The following is a 17,847-nucleotide window of genomic DNA, read 5'->3' as shown; positions in this document are numbered from 1 at the left end:
ATGCAAACTCTTTTTTTTATTATTATTGTATCGGAGGTATGGAATTAATGGAAACCGGAAAAATAGGTGGAACTTTTGATTTGATTTCCCTTTTATCATAATTACAATTTACAAAACGATGCATCTGAAGAGATATTGATAGATAGTTATATACAATAGTAGTTTCTAGATCTGTTGTTGGATCCATCCTAATTGGTACTTCTCTTACTTCGCATCCTAGCTCCCCAGCTCATCCTCTCTGAATCATCATGAATTCCGCCATTGCTGCTTCTAATTAGTTGTTCAAGCTGAGATTGCCATCTGTCTTCCCACTCTTCTCTATCAACATGATTATGAACTCCCTTTCTACCACTGAAAAGAGCTCTAGCCATGTCTCTATCGTACGATGCTCTGGATTCAGGATCCGACAGCGTTTCATACGCTTCCTGAACTTGTAAAAATCTCTTCGTATATTCCTCTGTTCTGTCAGCCGGAGATACATCAGGATGATATTTCGTGGCTAGTTGCCGGTATGCGTTTTTAATTTCAGAAAGTGTTCCGCTCTCTGATATTCCTAATAACTCGTACAAAGTGCTCTCCGTGTTTACATATACTGTTTCGGCTTCCACGGCTGCTGCTGAAGCTTTAATTCGAGAAGAGGATTTGGATTGCCTTCTCAACGGAGGAATTGAAATTTGTTTGGAGAAATTGGTATTATTGAACTTCAGGTGAGAAGATGGATTAAGAAAGGATTTTGATTTTGAAATTCCGACTGAGGAAAGGTTGAAGGTTGTTTCGCTTCCGATTGAGATCATTTTCTTATCTGCGTTTAAGCTTGCTTGTTGAGATAAGGAGGAGATGGAAGATGGTATTTATAGAAAGAGGAGGTAATAATTATATTTGTGAATAAGTATGAGGAAGGACAATAATTTAGTGAATTACTGTAAATGTCGACATAATAATAATAATATATTCTACTTTTAATTTTGGCATAATCTAACCACTCATTATCATCCCTATACTATACCTACTAACCTATTCCTTTTCTTACACGGATTTTAGTTGACAATTTTTAGCTATCATTAATTCGGGTTTTGGTTGGTAAGTAGGAGAGACAAATTCATGTAATAATATTAGGGTTAAGGTGTTAACATTTTGGATCAGCTGTAATTTTACCCTTAACGTTTAAAATGATCTAATTTTACTTTTAATATTAGAAGCCAATAGCGATTTTATTCCAACGTTGATAATTTGGATCAATTTGAAAAATAATTCATCAAACTGTCTTCTCGGTCATGATCTACACTTCACACGTGCGTCATTTTATGAGTAACAAATCACAAATATATATTGGGATGTCAAAAAAATAAAAAATATACTGTCTTTTGTACGAATTAGACAAAAAAAAAATCACCGAATTTATAAATATTAATCTCCAATTCTATTATTAAATTATAAAAAAATATGAAATCCTTTTTTAGAACAAATTGATATGCAATTGGTGCAAGATAAAGAATAAAAATATCTGTGTTTTGTAATAGTGTCTGAAATTGACCCAAATTATCAACGTTAGGGGAAAAATTGCTCTTTGCTACAAACGTTAGGGGTAAAATTGCTCCTGACCCAAAACATTAGGAGCATTTTTACACCTTAACCCATAATATTACGTTGGATTTCATTTCATTTCATTTTGGTTAAAATTAATATTATTTACTTAAAAAAAATTATATTCAATTTATTTGACAATAGATATATAAATATTTTTTTATTGTAAAATAAATATTATTGAGTTTTCTAATTAAATTAAATATAATAAAAATAAACACAATTATTAATATAATTTATATAATTAATAAATTTGTGCTAAAAGCAATACAATATTGGAGCACATGAATTTTTAATAGGGTAAAGTTTTAAAAAAATTCAATGGTTTCATGTTTTGTCAAATATGTATTTATAGATTTTTTTTTTTTTTGTCCAAATGAGAATTAAAGTTTCTTTTGCCACTATGAAATGATTGAGGTTTTTTGGTTTGTTAAAACAAGGATCTTAAAATTAAATTGAGCGTTAACGATCTTAAAATTTAAAAAAATTTAATTCTTTAAATTTTTAATTTAAAAACCATTTAGGTCTTGTTTGGCGAGGAGAGAAAAAGTGAATGTTTAGAAAGAAAAAACTTTAAAAATGATGATTTTGGAAAATAAAAATTTGGTTCCATAGTAAACGTGGTAATAAAATACTTTTTTAGTGAAAAAGAAAAGTTTTTTAGTGAAATTCAAAAGAAAGTGAGTGAAACTTAGTGAAAGTCTACTTGAAACTAAGGTGTCGTTTGATAAAACTGAAAATTAAGTGCTGAAAAAATAAGTACTGAATTTTAAGTGTTAAATATTATAAGTGTTGAAATTATTAAATAATATAAGTGTTTGATAAATATTAAAAATAAGTGCTGAATATTAAAATATTAGTTAATAATGTTTAACTTAAAATTTTAAGTTAAATATTTTGAGTTATCAAAATAAGTGATATGTAGCTTAATTGAATAATTTAAGTGGTTAATAAAAAGTCATTATCAAACACACTTAAACTAAATAAATGTTTAATTTATTAATTTAAATGATTTTGATTGTTATCAAACAAGACCTAAATGAAAGTGAGTAAAAACATATGTTTTCTACCAATTCAATCATATTTGAGAGCATAAGCACCCAACCAAATACTATTTTATTAGTTTATATAGGCATAATAAGGTTTCCTTCAACCTATTTCACTACATTCGGATTCTTAGTCACTAAACTTCTAAGAATCACCATATCGGGTTCAAAACTTTCAATATTATTGCAATTCAGTTCTAAACTTATTTGGAGCTCTCTTTTTGGATCTTTTGAAGTCACTGATCTTTGGGTTTAGGTTGCTGATCCAAGTTCATGTCTCGTGTTCATCGGCCTACCGCATACAACAAACTGGAAAAACGCTCAAAATGTAACTTTTGAAGAGTTTTACTGCCTGTAATTGGTCTCCGATCGGAGATGTAGTCCTCGATCAGAGACACTGTCACCGATCGGGCACCTCGTGTCAGATCCACGACAGAGAACAGACACCCATAATTCTATCTTAAGTCGGGTACTTTTAGGATTTGTTTATTTCGGTAAATTTACTTTTTATTGTATATTTGCATGTTTTAGTGTAGTATTGAAATGGAATAAAACCGACTACGGGGGTATAAAATGGGTATTTTAGTCTTTTTAAAGATATTAAACTGGATAGAATAATAAACTAGGATGTGGATTAGATTGCATGCTATGTATTAGATCTCTAGCCTTGATTGAGTCCTATATGATCGAGTCTAGGGATGCACGTGGTCGGTTAACCAGTCCATTAAGGTTAATTCGGTCGGTTAACCATTTAATCGGTTTTTTAAAAACACTAACCATACACTAGTCCATTAAATTTGGTTAACCATTAATCGGTTAACCAATTATTTCGGTCGGTTAACCTTTTATTTCGGTTTCTAACCAATAGTAAATAAAAATAAAAATAATAAAAGAATTCTAATTTTTATTGTGAGGGAGACGACGGGTCAATGGCAAGTTGAAGAGATTAACTGCGAAGAGGGAGATGTACGTGCATTATGATCCCTCAGTTTTGATTCCGTTAAATTGTTTAGTCCCTATATCAAATCTCCGTCTAAAAATATGTTAAAGAACAATTAAACGGATAAAAAAAAGGCAAAATGTCCCTAATAAAACTTCTGACTATAAAGTTTTGAAAAACAAGTAATACAATTTTATCATTGTTTCTACATCCAAAAACATAAAAGAAAAAAACAGTAACAATTTACTGAGAGTTATATATATATTTTCATCTCATTTGATGTTAATATTTGATTGAAAGACTAAACCATTAAAGTGAAAAAATTTAGAGACCTTATAATTAAACAGTGGATTGATTAATGAGTTATGAAAAACTATAGGGACCAAATAATTGTTTATCCATATAAATAAATTTATTTTTATATTTAACTGAGATTCGGTCGGTTTCGGTTAACCGCGGTTTTTGAAATAAAGAAACAGTAACCGTAACCGTAACCATTAACCATTATTTTTAAAATTAAAAATTGTACACTAGTCCATCGGTTTCGGTTAACCTTATTTTCGGTTTGGTTTTTCGGTTTTTCGGATTTTTGTGTGACGTCATAGTTAAATCTGAAAGACGTGTCCTAATGTCCCGCGGCTAACGTTTATTGTTTTTCAATTTAATAGATTTACAATCGGACTTAATAAAATATTGAAGGAGCATAAGAAAGAATGGATCGATGAGCTATGCGTTGTGCTATTGGATTAGCGAACTACTCCTAGAACTACAACTGGGGCTACGCCTTTTGCATTGACCTATGGTGAAGAAGTTGTATCGGTAGAGATTGGAGAACCAATTGATAGAAGACCATCAATCGTATCCTTTTCGCCATCGCTTGATATTCGTAGAAGCACGATTCTTCTTGATTAGAGTATCCTTACCTACTATGATTATGAGTTTTTCGCAGATACACTTGTCACCTAAATAGATGGAGTTCAGTCTTCTTCATAATTATTTCTTAAACAAAATTAGATTCAATTTACTTCTATTCAAAATATGACTCTCAATCCTATATAAAGGGGTTTGTTCCCCCAAAAGGTATAGTTTTACTCCCAATACAATATTATTGCCGCTTTATTTCTTTTAGATTAGAACTAACTTGAGCATCAGAGAATCCATTACCGAGATCCGACCAATTTCTATCTCGCATGACTTTCGGAAGAACACAAAATCAAATATTTTAGAAAGTCATCCGGATCTTTAAGAGATAATTTTCGCATACATTATCAATAAAGTAGCCTTTCTATCAGTAATAAATTCAAGATTGATCCTATACTTTTTAAATTACTCTCTTATGAATTAAAATTACGTTAAAAATTGAAGTTAAAACCTAATTTAAATAAGTAGAGATGTTTTATAATCACACCAACCTTAGTTAAAATATGAAGACATATGCTAGTTGTTCCGTATGACAATTGTATTGTATGACAATGACAATTAGTATTAAAAAAAAAAAAAAATTAGGAAGGTAAGCAATAATTCTTCCTAACAAAATAATGATAAAATAATAAAATAGATGTTTCTATAAACTCATAAACAACCCAAAATTCAACGTCAATTTCACTTTCATATAATTGTTTAATAAAAACAACAAGTCAATACCTTTAATGTGTATTCTAGATCTAGACTAACACATTCATATCATGTGTTACAGTTCATTGTCAACTAGTTTTTTTTCTTTTTTGATTGTCCTGTTGGACATTTCAAGTTGGCCAGAAGGCAATTCAATGGTAAAAAAATACTTTAAAACCAAATTGCTAATAGTAACAAATCAAAATATTTCAAATCCAGCTAAAATATCATAAATATATAAACTTTAAACTAGAAATTTATAAATGCTGAATTTTAAGTATTAGTTATTATAAATAGTAAAATATTGAGTGTAGGAAATATTTGGCATGACTCAAATATTGATCCCTGTAGTTAAAATATTCTTCAGTCCAGTTTACGTGGGTTACTAGACTTAACCTAATAACCATGTATAGCTAACCACTTAAATAGTAGTATAATCTTAATCATAATAATATAGTCCGAATCAAAAAATTGCATCATTCTCCTTATAATCCCTGCGTCGTCCATCATCTATCTCTCAGTCTCAAACTATTGTGTTCTTAGTTCATAGATAGACTTCGGAGTAGAAATCATGTGACACATAATACATGATCGTGGTTCTCGTTATTCCGTTGAAATCTTCTCAACTGGTATCTGCATTAAGAGAGGTAATCTCATAACCCATTTTATATTCAATATACAACATGATCATATACATGCAAAACACTATCCATATATAATAGATTGTTGGAGACTTTAGATAAAATGGCTTTTTAGCCATTGCTTTTGCTTTGCAACTTTATGTATTCCACATGGGAAACTTATGAGTTAGTTGAAGGGTTTATATGGGGTTGGGTCAAATGAGATATTAAATTGTGTTTAGTGGGTTTTACAAAATATACCACACGGGCATGCTCGCTCGTTCACACGACACCCGCTCGACTCGCTTTTTATTTAGCCATTAAATATTTTAAACATTTTGACTAATTCTAAAGTAGTTGAAATCCTATCTCCACTATCCCTATTTTTATTCAACAATTACGTTTTTCTCTCCACAAACGTTGTCCACTACAACGTTCGGTTTTCAAACTAAAATAAAAGGGAATCCTTAGCAGTTCAGTAAAGACATGTTTTCCGATTCTCTGATTTTAATCTAAAATATTATTTCTTCTCTGGACATTAAATTCTTGCTGTTCCAAAGCTTCACTCTAGAGTGCACTAGGTCGGTGCTTGCTGTGTAAACCTTGGTTGACGATCGGACTTCCAAATTGCACCAGAGTCTGTCGTAATCGTTTTCAACTCAATGGTTTTGTTCACAACACAACGATTCCATTCCGATAAGTTGTTCTGTTCCCTCTTTTGTCTCTACATAGATTACATGTAATTTAAATGGAAACTTAAAAGAACTTTTGCCTTCTGTCTTCACAGTTGGATGGACTAAGGTTGGATGTTGACACACATTTGAATCAATGATTTCACATGATGTTAATAAGAGACATGTACTTTTTTTCTTAGCGACCATGAGATGGAAAATATGCGATCTCAAAATTTCCTAATGTTAAACTTGCCTCGTAGAACTATAATTTTTTGAATTTTTATCCTTAAGAGCCTTAACTTACTCTAAAAACATGAACTAACGTGACTATCTTAGAAGGATACTTTGAAAGAGACATGACTAATTTGACTTGGAAGGGACCGACTAGACAAGCAAATTGGACTATTATAGAAGGAATATATGGACTATTTTCATGCGTTCACATCTTAGAGTTTATATGTTTCGCTGTCCAAATACTTATGCACATATATATGCGTAATTCTGAAAATAGAAAATTGTAGATATCAACAAAATTACAGTGGATGTGATGTGGAATCTAGGATAAAAATCAATATGTAATGATATGTGTTCAAATAAAAGCCTATATATCTCCAATGAGTATATAGTATTAGATTTGATACATGTCCATCAAGACGTTATAAATCTCCAATGGGTATATAGAATTAGAGCTATCAATTGTAATATTGATCATACGAACTATTTGCATGTATGGATGAAAATGAGAAGAGAGAAAAAAGTGTTCTGGTACCTGCACTATGGATATGTTGGAATTATTTGGCATGAGTCAAATATTAATAACCTAATTGATAGTAAATAGGATACTATGCATAGGGCTGTAATCGAGCTGAGCCGAGCTTTGGCCTGCTCAAACTCGGCTCACTATAAAATTAATGAGGCTGAGCCCGAGCCGAGTTTTGGCTTGCTCAAGCTCGGCTCAACTCATTAGAAAATAAACGAGCTCGAGCCGAGTTTCGAACTTGTTTCGATCCCAAAATCCTCTTTGAACTTGGTCCATTAAGAAAATTATCTAACCAGAAATTGTTTGTGAGTAAATCGTTAATTATATTTATGAAATTTGCTTGCAAATAGCTTTTTAATTTTGTACATAAATAAGCTTACAAGCAAAGTTCACGAATAAATAACCAAGATGCTGAAAAATAGTTCGGCTTACTCATTTACTATGTTTGTGAAAGAACTAATCTAATAGCAAATGAAATAATATTAAGTTTAGATATTTGTGAACTAACACAAAACTATATAGTTTTCTACAAAACTAAAATTTATTCATAAATGTTCTAATCGAGCCTCCTCGCGAGCTTTGGCTTGCTCAAGCTCGGTTCGTTTACAAATTGAACTGAGCTTTTATCGAGCCGATTACCGAACCGCTCATGAATAGCATTTACAACCCTAACTATGCATTTACTTGGTGTATGAGTCGTCATATATTGTTTGGATTGTATATTTCTGTTTACCCTAGACTCTTAAATATTGGATGTATATTCCTAGATGGATTTGGGCATTATAAAGACTTGTACAACACTTTATTCAAGCAATTTGAGAAATTATTATTTTCTGTAAGTATTGTTCACCGTAATTGAAATGAGCTTGGATCCAAGTTAATTGAGTTGTTAGATTTAAGAGCATCTCAAATTTTTTTAATTAAAAGATTGACAAAGGGAAAGTGTTAGACGGACATCCCAACGAGGTTGGTACCCCCGTCAGAACACCAAACCCGAATGTCAGTATTATTAGAAGAAAAAATCGAAAAAGAGTACAAAACCAAAGAAAGTCTAAGTGAATCGGTAGACACACCGCCCACTAATATTACATAAGAAAGCAGAAGAACAAAAGGACGTTATATCGTCCCACCAAATGAGTCCAGAACTTGTTCTACCAAAATTAGCAAGAAGGTCCGCAACTTGATTGCCTTCCCTAAAGATGTGAGAGGCAACCAGGGTCATTTGCCGCATAAGAGAAACACAGTGAAGCCAACTCTGCCTGACCGACCAAGGGACTAAGTCCGAACGGGAACGCAACAGCTGCACCACGTACACTGAATCACTCTCAATCCAAACCTGCCGCCAGCCTCTTTCGAAAGCCGTTCGAATTGCAGCTATTGCCGCTGAAAGTTCAGCAAGGAAAGCAAACGAAGAGTCAATAGGGAAGGCAAAAGCGCCCAGGAAAGTGCCCGTGCTGGACCGAAAAACCCCTCCGCAGCCCGCAGGGCCTGGATTCCCAATAATCGAAGCATCCGTGTTGATTTTCGTCCAGCCCGTAGGTTGCGGTTGCCAGAACACAGGAATGATGCGAGGCGCACGGTGAGGGCGTTGAGCAATGTCGAGCTGTTGGGTAATTTGGCGTTCCACAGTAGAGTTCCACATACCCCCTACATCCAATCTACTAGCTTCACGAACCGAGGCCCATATCCGCCTTAAGGTTCCGAATATGCTCGGCTTCTCATTCTCAAACACTGCCCTGTTTCTAGTGAACCACAGTCCCCAAATACTGCTCACAATTGCCGTCAACCATAGCGCCGAAATCTGCAGGCTAAAATGTTGTTTTGCTGCCTCCTGAACCAGTAATTTTATCGACAAATCCGTGCAGATTCGTCTGCCGAAAAGAGAGCCAATTCTGGTCCAGATGCGCAAAGTAAAAGAGCAAGAGACGAACAGGTGGTCCGCTGTCTCCACATCAATTTCACAGAGGCTGCACTTGGAGATAATGAGTAATCCCTGACGGCGTAGACGATCGTGCGTGGAAAGCGAGTTATGAATTTCCCGCCAGCAGACAACCGACCGTGAAGGCGGGATAAAAGGGCGCCAAATAAAACGACACCAGCTAGGGGCCTCGATGTCCCAAGAGCATCTCAATAAAAGACTCTTTTATTGGTTTCTTAAATTAAAATTTGAAGAGTTTTCATTCCCTCTTTATTATGGATGAGCATCGCTCTGCTCCTAGTCCCCCTATTTCATTTTTTTTATTAATTATTTATTATTGAAAAGAGTCTCTCTCCTCTCACTATTGAAAATATAACAATATATATGAATTTTTATGATAAAAAAAGGCCTAAATTATATGCAGCCCCCTAAACTTGTCATTTGGTCATTTTGCCCCCTGAACTTACGGGATGACCTATTTGCCCCCTCAACTATTTAAAAGTGGTATTAGCAACCCCCTATTTTCATTATAACGGAAACAAAATGAAATTCCAACATTAGTACAAGTGTTCATGGAAGTATTGGAACCAGCCTGCATATATATAACCTCATTTGCAACTTGTTTTAGTTGTGCATAACCATATATGCAATTTTTACAAGATAACTTGTGTACTGTCTATACTAACCTCATTTGCAGCTTATTTTAGTAGTGCACAACCCTTTTTATTATGACATTGGTGCTTACAATGTGAAATGTCATAATTGTTTCCGTTATAATGAAAATAGGGGGTTGCTAATACCACTTCTAAATAGTTGAAGGGGCAAATGGGTCGTCCCGTAAGTTCAAGGGGAAAAATGACTAAACGTGACAAGTTCAGGGGGCTGCATATGGTTTAGGCCTAAAAAAAATAAAGAAGAAATGCATATAAGAAATATTGTTGGAGATAACATGTATTAGTCTCTCCTCAAATCACTAATATATTATTGATAAAGAATGGACTAAGAATCTCCTGGATAAACGTAGATAGCTACCTAAATAACAGAACCTTAATCATAATACATTCAGGGAGTCAAAAGTTGTCTCTCTCTTCTTATAATCCATATGACGCCCCCTCTCTTCCACAGTTTTAAACTGTTTATTTTAGTTCATGGATTCTCGTCTCTCTTTTCGAACGATTTTGGCTAAAAATCGTGTGATTGATAATATGTGATCATAGTTTTTATTTGTTCGCTATAATCTTCTCAACTATTATCTCCGCTATAAGTGGTAATTTGATAACAATTTTTTATATTTAGACTTATATCGTGTGTTATATTTAGATTTATATCATGTTATAATTCCTCAATGAGTCATAGAGTTGTTTGAAAAGGAATAAAAATAAAATATAAATTTAAGAATATGAGTATTTCTTACAAACCTGTTTATCAAAAAAAAAAAAAAGAGTATTTTCTTAATAAAGATATTAAGTTTTACTATATATAATATAAATATGTAAAATTTATTTTGATATATTTTTTTTTTTTTTTTTAAGAAAAACAAGTTTCATTAAACGGAATCAACATATAAGGAATGTAAAATAAAATCTGGAGGAACAATACCCTATTCCACAAGTTCTGACAAGGAATGAGAATACATGGCTAAAACATGAGCCACCTCATTCGCAGAACGACCTATAAATCTAACAGAAATGTTATTGATACTAGAAATAAAACTTTTATAATCGTCTATAATTGAACCATAACAAAAGTATGCTTATATGCTCCACCATCAGACCCCACATCCACAACACCCAAACCCTTGAGTTTAATCCACTTAAGAGCATCTCGAATACCAATAATTTCACCTTCCCAAACCGAAAATTTCCAGCAATATGAGAACGAAAAATAATAAATGGTTTGTAATTTCGGATAAGATCCATTAAAACGCCAACTCCTTGTTGCCCTGTCCACGACAGTTCTAAGCTAATAGACTCATTATGATGGGTGGGTCTGTCCAGCAGAGCCCACCTAAAATCTGTTTTTTGGATCCACAATTAGACTATTATTTGAAACTGCCCCCTCCCCCTCATTTAAAACATCTTATTTCCTTCTACGTTTTACTTCCATAACCACAATATCTTCGCCAGACTCATGTTTTAACCCATAATTTATGCCTCCTTCATAAGCAACTGTCATATTAATTATTCCATTACTGTCGCCAGTATTCCCACGATTAATACCACTAAATATGGGAGTTTTTTCAACCGTTTTGGTCCTTTACCTAGTAACTAACCCATGAATTACGCTTACTTCATAATTAACTGTCATACTAATTGTTCCACTAATGTTGCCATCAATCTCATTATTAATGCCATTAAATATGAGAGTTTGTTCAACATTTTCCATAGTAACTGTTTCATGATTTACTCATCCTTCATAATCAACTACCATATTAATTATTCTACTAATGTCGCCATTAGTCTCATCATTAATGCAACTAAATATAAGAGTTTTTTTTTATCTTACCACCACACTCCACCACCACTCCTTGATAACCGCCACTGATGTCTGTCCGGACCTCAATAACCAGCCATTTTGCACATTTGTTGGATTGCTTTCTTCCGGTCTAAACAAGCATATGAGAGCCATAAAGCTTTTCAATTTCTCCATCAATCGAATCATAAACTTTTGAACATGAGAAATCTGTATGGTCTAAAAAACCACACACAAAACAATTTTTTTTTCTCTTATAGCGAAATTCTACCCAGAATCCATCTCTAGTTGGTCATCTTATTCTCATCATAAGCGGTTTTCGGACATCAGAGAGGAATCTACCAACTAGACACCATCTTAGATCCACCTGTTTAGAATTGATATCTCTATCATCAATCAGAATACCTCTATCTTCCTCTTCCTCCAGACTCAAATTGGTATACATATACAGACCCGTCCCTGAGCATGGGCAGGAGGGGCGCCTGCCCAGGACCCAGGAATGAGAAGGGTCCAATTATAATAATATATATTACTACTGTAGGTTTTTAAACTATATTTGATTAAATTTTTAAAAAATTATACTTTGATTAACAACATTTTCATCACATTCTTTCCAAATTAAAAACATTGGCATCAAATTAAATTAAAAAAAATTATACTTGATTAAAAATATGGGCATCAGTTACTAAGTAGTTTTGCCAAATTCTCTAATTTACCTCATATTCTATCTAAATTTCCTAATAAAAATGTTGGACATCAATTCTCTAATTTATCCGAGAGTCTTTCAATGATTATCTCTCCCACCATTAATCCTAATAAAATTTCTAATTTATCTCTCTCTCCTTTAATCACACTCCAATCTCAAAATATATTAAACGGTAATATTATCCTTCATCTTATGTTCATCATCAATTCATCAGCTATGTAATCAATTATGTTCTCTAATCACCTCACTGTGAAACTTCCAATTGCTAATAGCTTTTTTTTTCTTTGAGAAACTCTATCAGATTCTGATTTACTTGGTCTTCAAAAGCAATTTGGGAGAAACGCATCAAAATCTTCTAATTTCAAGAACTTAGACGCTAAAGCCTGTTAATTGATATGATTTTTAGATTTGGTTTTTCATTTTTCGTTATCATGCTTTGTGTCCTGAAGAGCATAAAATCTATTAGAACTACTTCATAATTTATTAAATTTGAGATTTTTATCTAGAAATGCTCATAGACATAATTTTGTATGAGAAATTGGATACTTAAAGAAATATAAAATGTTTTTTTTTCATATGAAATGTTTTTATTAGATAACAAAAAAAATGTCATTTTTAAGTAATATTCTTTTATACAATTGACTTTTGTACTTTATTTTTTACTTTTACTATTTATTAGGGCCCCCATTGGTAAATCGCCCATGGACCTCTAAAATCTCAGAATCGGCCCTGTACATATAGTCTCGATACTACTTGACGACGCCATGAAGCAAAACAACACAAAACAAAACAAAACTTGCTATTGAAAACAAGATAAAACCATGTATTATCTAAAACTACAACATAGATGAGAGGAGGAGAAAAAAGACAAGCTTCCTTTTTTAGGGTTTTCCCTCATCCTCTCCCTCTCAAAAAAATTAACTTAAAATTTTAATTTTTTAATATACAATTATAAAATAATATTATTACTAGTAATCTTACGTGTTAAAAAGTAAATCTTTAAATTTTGAATTAATTTTTTATGCATGTTTTTTTTTTGTCTAGCTATATGGTATCCTAGTCTGATAAGAAACTTTTCCACTATATATTTTAATCAAAACTATATTTTCATCTCCAATTAGATAATTAAATTGATCTAGTACGTTAACCATTTGAATCAGGTGATTTGTGATTTATAGACATGTTATTAAATATGCTAATAAATTGATAAGTATTTTTTTTTTTTTTGGGAGTAAACAATGATAAGAAGATAACTGTTTAGAAATAAATAATCCTAATAAAGTAAATTGGAATAAGATGCTCCTTCTAGAAACAAGAAAAATCGTCACACCCAAACAAGAAACATGGCCTTTCATACCCAACTGACTGATGTACTCCATATTAAAATGTCCATTTTCTTAAAATCTCCCAAAACAAAATCCTGACGTAATGAGTAGGACGAATCTCCTTATAAATATAAGTTTTTGGCCTAATTATAAAATAACCTTGTTAAATGAATCATGTTTAATTAGTATGAAGATTACTCTTAAAATTTAATTCCAGAATCTTTCTTTTTCAAGCACCAACTCCAACTTGAAGTAATCAAGAGAGATTAAAGGCATGGACAACAAAATCTGTTGCGGATGAAAGTGTTGGAAAAGCATTATAAATGTTTGATAAATGTATTATAAAAATTTTAAAAGTAAAAAGAAATACACAACAACAAAGCCTTAGTTCCGAAATGATTTGAGGTCGGCTAACATGAACCATCATATAAAATCGTGTTAGCAACACAAATTCTTGTCATCCACTCTATCCTATCCACTATCATATTCTCCTCAATCCCTAATAAACTCATATCACTCTCGATCATCCTCCTCTAAGAATTATTAGATACCTTGAAAACGTTAGAATTATTTTTCCAAGAAAAAATTTAATATCAACTTTTTTTAATAAGCTGTGAAATTATTTTCTTAAAAACTATAAATTGTTTTTTATTGAACAATATTCTTACTTGTATTTTTGCATTAAAAAGGGTGCTTTTAAGATTTGGGAAATCGGTTACAAACAGAGCCTAAAAATAGAGAAATTGGATTTTTTTTTTTTTTTTTTGGTGAGAAAGGGTGTTTTAGGGTTTTTTTTTTTAATGGTGAATGTGGTGGGAAGCATGGAGATGATAGAATGTGAGTATTTCTAAGCTGATATGGAAAGAAAATGGTATGGTTTTTAGAGAGAAATATGGAGATTTCTAGTGGAAGAGAGGATGCACCAAAATGAGAGATTTGTGATTGTTTATAGGATGTAAGAATTAGTTGGGCTTTGGTCCATCTGATGTGATGGGCCTTGGATTACATTAAGAGCTATGTTTATCTTTATCCTATTCGGCCCATTGCCAATAATTCAATCAAAATAGTTTTGCATGCCATTTTATAGGAAACTAGAAAGATACCCTTTGCTTCGCTTGGGAGAAGACACTTCACAAATTTTATGTCTAAAATTAAAATTATAAAAAAGTAAATTTACACTTCTCGCACGTTATTTAATCAATAAAACCTATAAAATTAGCTTGTTTACTTCAAATGAAATGATGGATCATGCTATATAGGAGAAGTATCTTATTTTTAAAAAATTATTTTTTTATCAATCAAATAATCGTACAACATGATTTTTCTTATAGGGCAAAATTATTATTTCATAATTTTAACTTAAATATGTTCAAATATATTGATCTGAAAACCAGAGCAAAGTAAGATTTTAAGTTATATTTTTTTATCTCACAGAAATCAAACGCTCATATTTTAACTGAAAATCGATTCGATTTCTAAAATCTCCTATAGAAGGGAAAATTACAAAATTGGATCAAATGGGAGGCCCATTTACATATTAAACTCATTTACTAATTCTACTACATATCTAGACTGATTTTGTGTGACTTTCCAAAAATACCCTCAATATTTACGCGGAGCTCGCCCCATCCCGTCTGACTTCGCATATTCACCCATATACGAAGCCTGCGAAGTTAATGTTTTAATTTACTTAATGAATTTAGTTCGCATATGCGAAGCCTGCGAAGCTGAAGTTTGTTTTGCTTGATGATTTTAGTTCGCATATGCGAATGCTGGATATGATTTGAAGCTAATACGCGAAGTGGTATATAACAAAAATTGGCAAACAACAACGAATTCGAACATTAAAATCATAACATTATCAAAATTTACAACAAGATTGCCACAATAACAACATTCAAATCATAACATTATCAAAATTTACAACAAGATTGCCACAATGAACTCTACTAACCAATCATTTTAAAGTGAAACTAACTAATCCGGTACAAATTTTGAAACGAATGAGTAATCTTGGTGTGCACCATGTGACACATCCATCCCAAAAGGTCTGGACGTGTCGCACGGTGCACACCAAGATTACTCATCCGCTTCAAAATTGGCACCGGATTAAGTTAGGTCCACTTTGAAGATTGGCACCATGGGATAGACGTGTCCCATGGTGCACCCCGAGATTGACACAACCTCTCCTAACGAATCATTTCAGGAGTGAATGTGTCAATCTTGGGGAAGTTCATCCCTATACAGGAAGGAAAATCGTCTCCCCTGCAGCCCAGTACGCCGCCTTCTAGAAAGGGATGTTACGTATTCAACCATCTACAGAAAAAATTAAACGTGTTAGTTATGAAAAAGGACGATTTTGGCTTCGTGAAATGACAATTAGCGAAGCATGCGAATGTAAATGTGCAGGGGAATATGTGATTTTACTTCGCATATCGATTTTTTCGCAAAGTCTGCGAGGTCTGAAATGTGACTATCTACGTCGCATATCGATGCTTTCGCGAAGTCTGCGAGGTCTGAAACGTGAGGATCTATTCGCAGACTTCGCGAACTAATCGATTCGCGAGGTAGATCCATACGTTTCAGACTCTTTCTCTTCGTAGAACTTCGCGAAATCATCAATTCACGAAGTAGATCATCACTTTCCAGGCTCGTTCTCTTCGCAAAGCTTAGCGAAACCATCGATTGCGAAGTGAATTCATGAAAAAACGCAGAAAAAAAACAGATACTTACATTTTTCGCCCCTTTCACCCCCAAAAGCGACAATAACAATATGATAACATGGGAAGAACGAAGGAAATAACGTAAAACCATTTCTTTGATGGTAACAAGAAGAAAGAAACCAAGCAACGAACAGGAAGATGAAAAACCATTTACTCGTTTTCTAGGGTTGGGAAGTTGCAGAATCAAGAGATGAAGAGATGAAAAAGAGAAATTCATTATGATTTTGACTAAATGGTGCAGATTTCGTGCAATTTAAAGGAAGAAAGAAAAATCAAAAGTCTTGAAATCATTAATGCTGGAGCAACTTTTCGCATAACCAAAGAGATAGAGGGAGCGGCGATTCGCAAGTGGTGGAAGTGGGAAGGTCAGGGGTATTTTTGGAAAGTCACACAAAATCAGTCTAGATATGTAGTAGAACTAGTAAATGGGTTTAATATGTAAATGAGCCTCCCATTTGATTTAGTTTTATAATTTTTCCATTTTTTTTTTGAGAAACTAAAGTTATTTATCTAGTTACAATTGATAATATAATAACTAAAAATGTAAAAAATTTCTCTAACCAAATCAATATCAAAGTTAAAAATCTCACAAAGAAAAAAATTCTGCAAATAATTTGGTTTTTATTATGGGAATGTGGCTCAACTGAGAAAACTTATAAAGTAAAAAAATTATAATAAGTCTAAAAAAATTATAATAAGTCAGATAATAATAATTTTTTATCTAACTCTGGTAGCTGAATTTTAACAGTTTGTTGTAAATCTATTAATTTTCATCACTCCTTATCTTCCTCGAAATAACAAAAAATATATTTTTAACTGCTCTATCAAAATCGATGCTCACTTTTATTTTTCCAGTGCAATTTGAATTAAGAATGTCTAAAACTGAGAGAAAAGGAAGAAGTGAGGAAATGGTAGAGATGAGAAAAATGGGAGCAGGCCTAAAACTGATTTGTTTATTTAAAGATCCACTTAAATTGTAGAAGAGAAATTATGAATGATGATAGAAAAAAATAAAAAGCAGGACAGAAAGGAAAGAAAAAAATAATTCAAAATAACACTTATTTGCAGGATGTGGAAAGTAAGGGAAGAAGAAGGATATATGCCTGGAATGGAAGAAGTGCAAACGGTGCCGTTTTGCTGCTAGTTATAGGGCACCACAAAGCACTAAATTTGTTAAAAAGTCAAAATATTAAGGGTATAAATGGAATCAATTGTAAAAAGTAAATTAGGAAGAAATTGGAAACACGAATGGAATTGGCACTGTTCATGTCTTTCAATTTTATAAGTATATATAATATAATAATCTATATGTACATGTAGCATTAACATCTTTAGATATTTTACTCTTATAATATTCTAAAAAATTTCAGAGTTACCACTAATAATTTATATGTACCCAAACAGCAATGCCGCTTGCTCTGTTTGAGCCTAGTGTGTTATGGATGGGATTTTATGAGATAATATC

The 17,847-nt window shown here is 32.6% G+C and overlaps 1 protein-coding gene across 1 annotated transcript; it reads right to left on the bottom strand.

Annotated features, from left to right (window-relative positions):
* Window positions 1-52: 52 nt before the first annotated feature.
* On the bottom strand, window positions 53-839 carry LOC136228716 (chaperone protein dnaJ 20, chloroplastic-like). Its single transcript, XM_066017175.1, has one exon. The coding sequence runs from the start codon at window positions 792-794 to the stop codon at window positions 189-191; it is 606 nt and encodes a 201-aa protein (XP_065873247.1). The 5' UTR covers window positions 795-839; the 3' UTR covers window positions 53-188.
* Between the last annotated feature and the right edge of the window lie 17,008 nt (window positions 840-17,847).

Source organism: Euphorbia lathyris, chromosome 5, assembly GCF_963576675.1.
Source record: "Euphorbia lathyris chromosome 5, ddEupLath1.1, whole genome shotgun sequence".
Lineage (NCBI taxonomy): Eukaryota > Viridiplantae > Streptophyta > Magnoliopsida > Malpighiales > Euphorbiaceae > Euphorbia > Euphorbia lathyris.
This window is presented reverse-complemented; position numbering and strand designations above follow the sequence as displayed.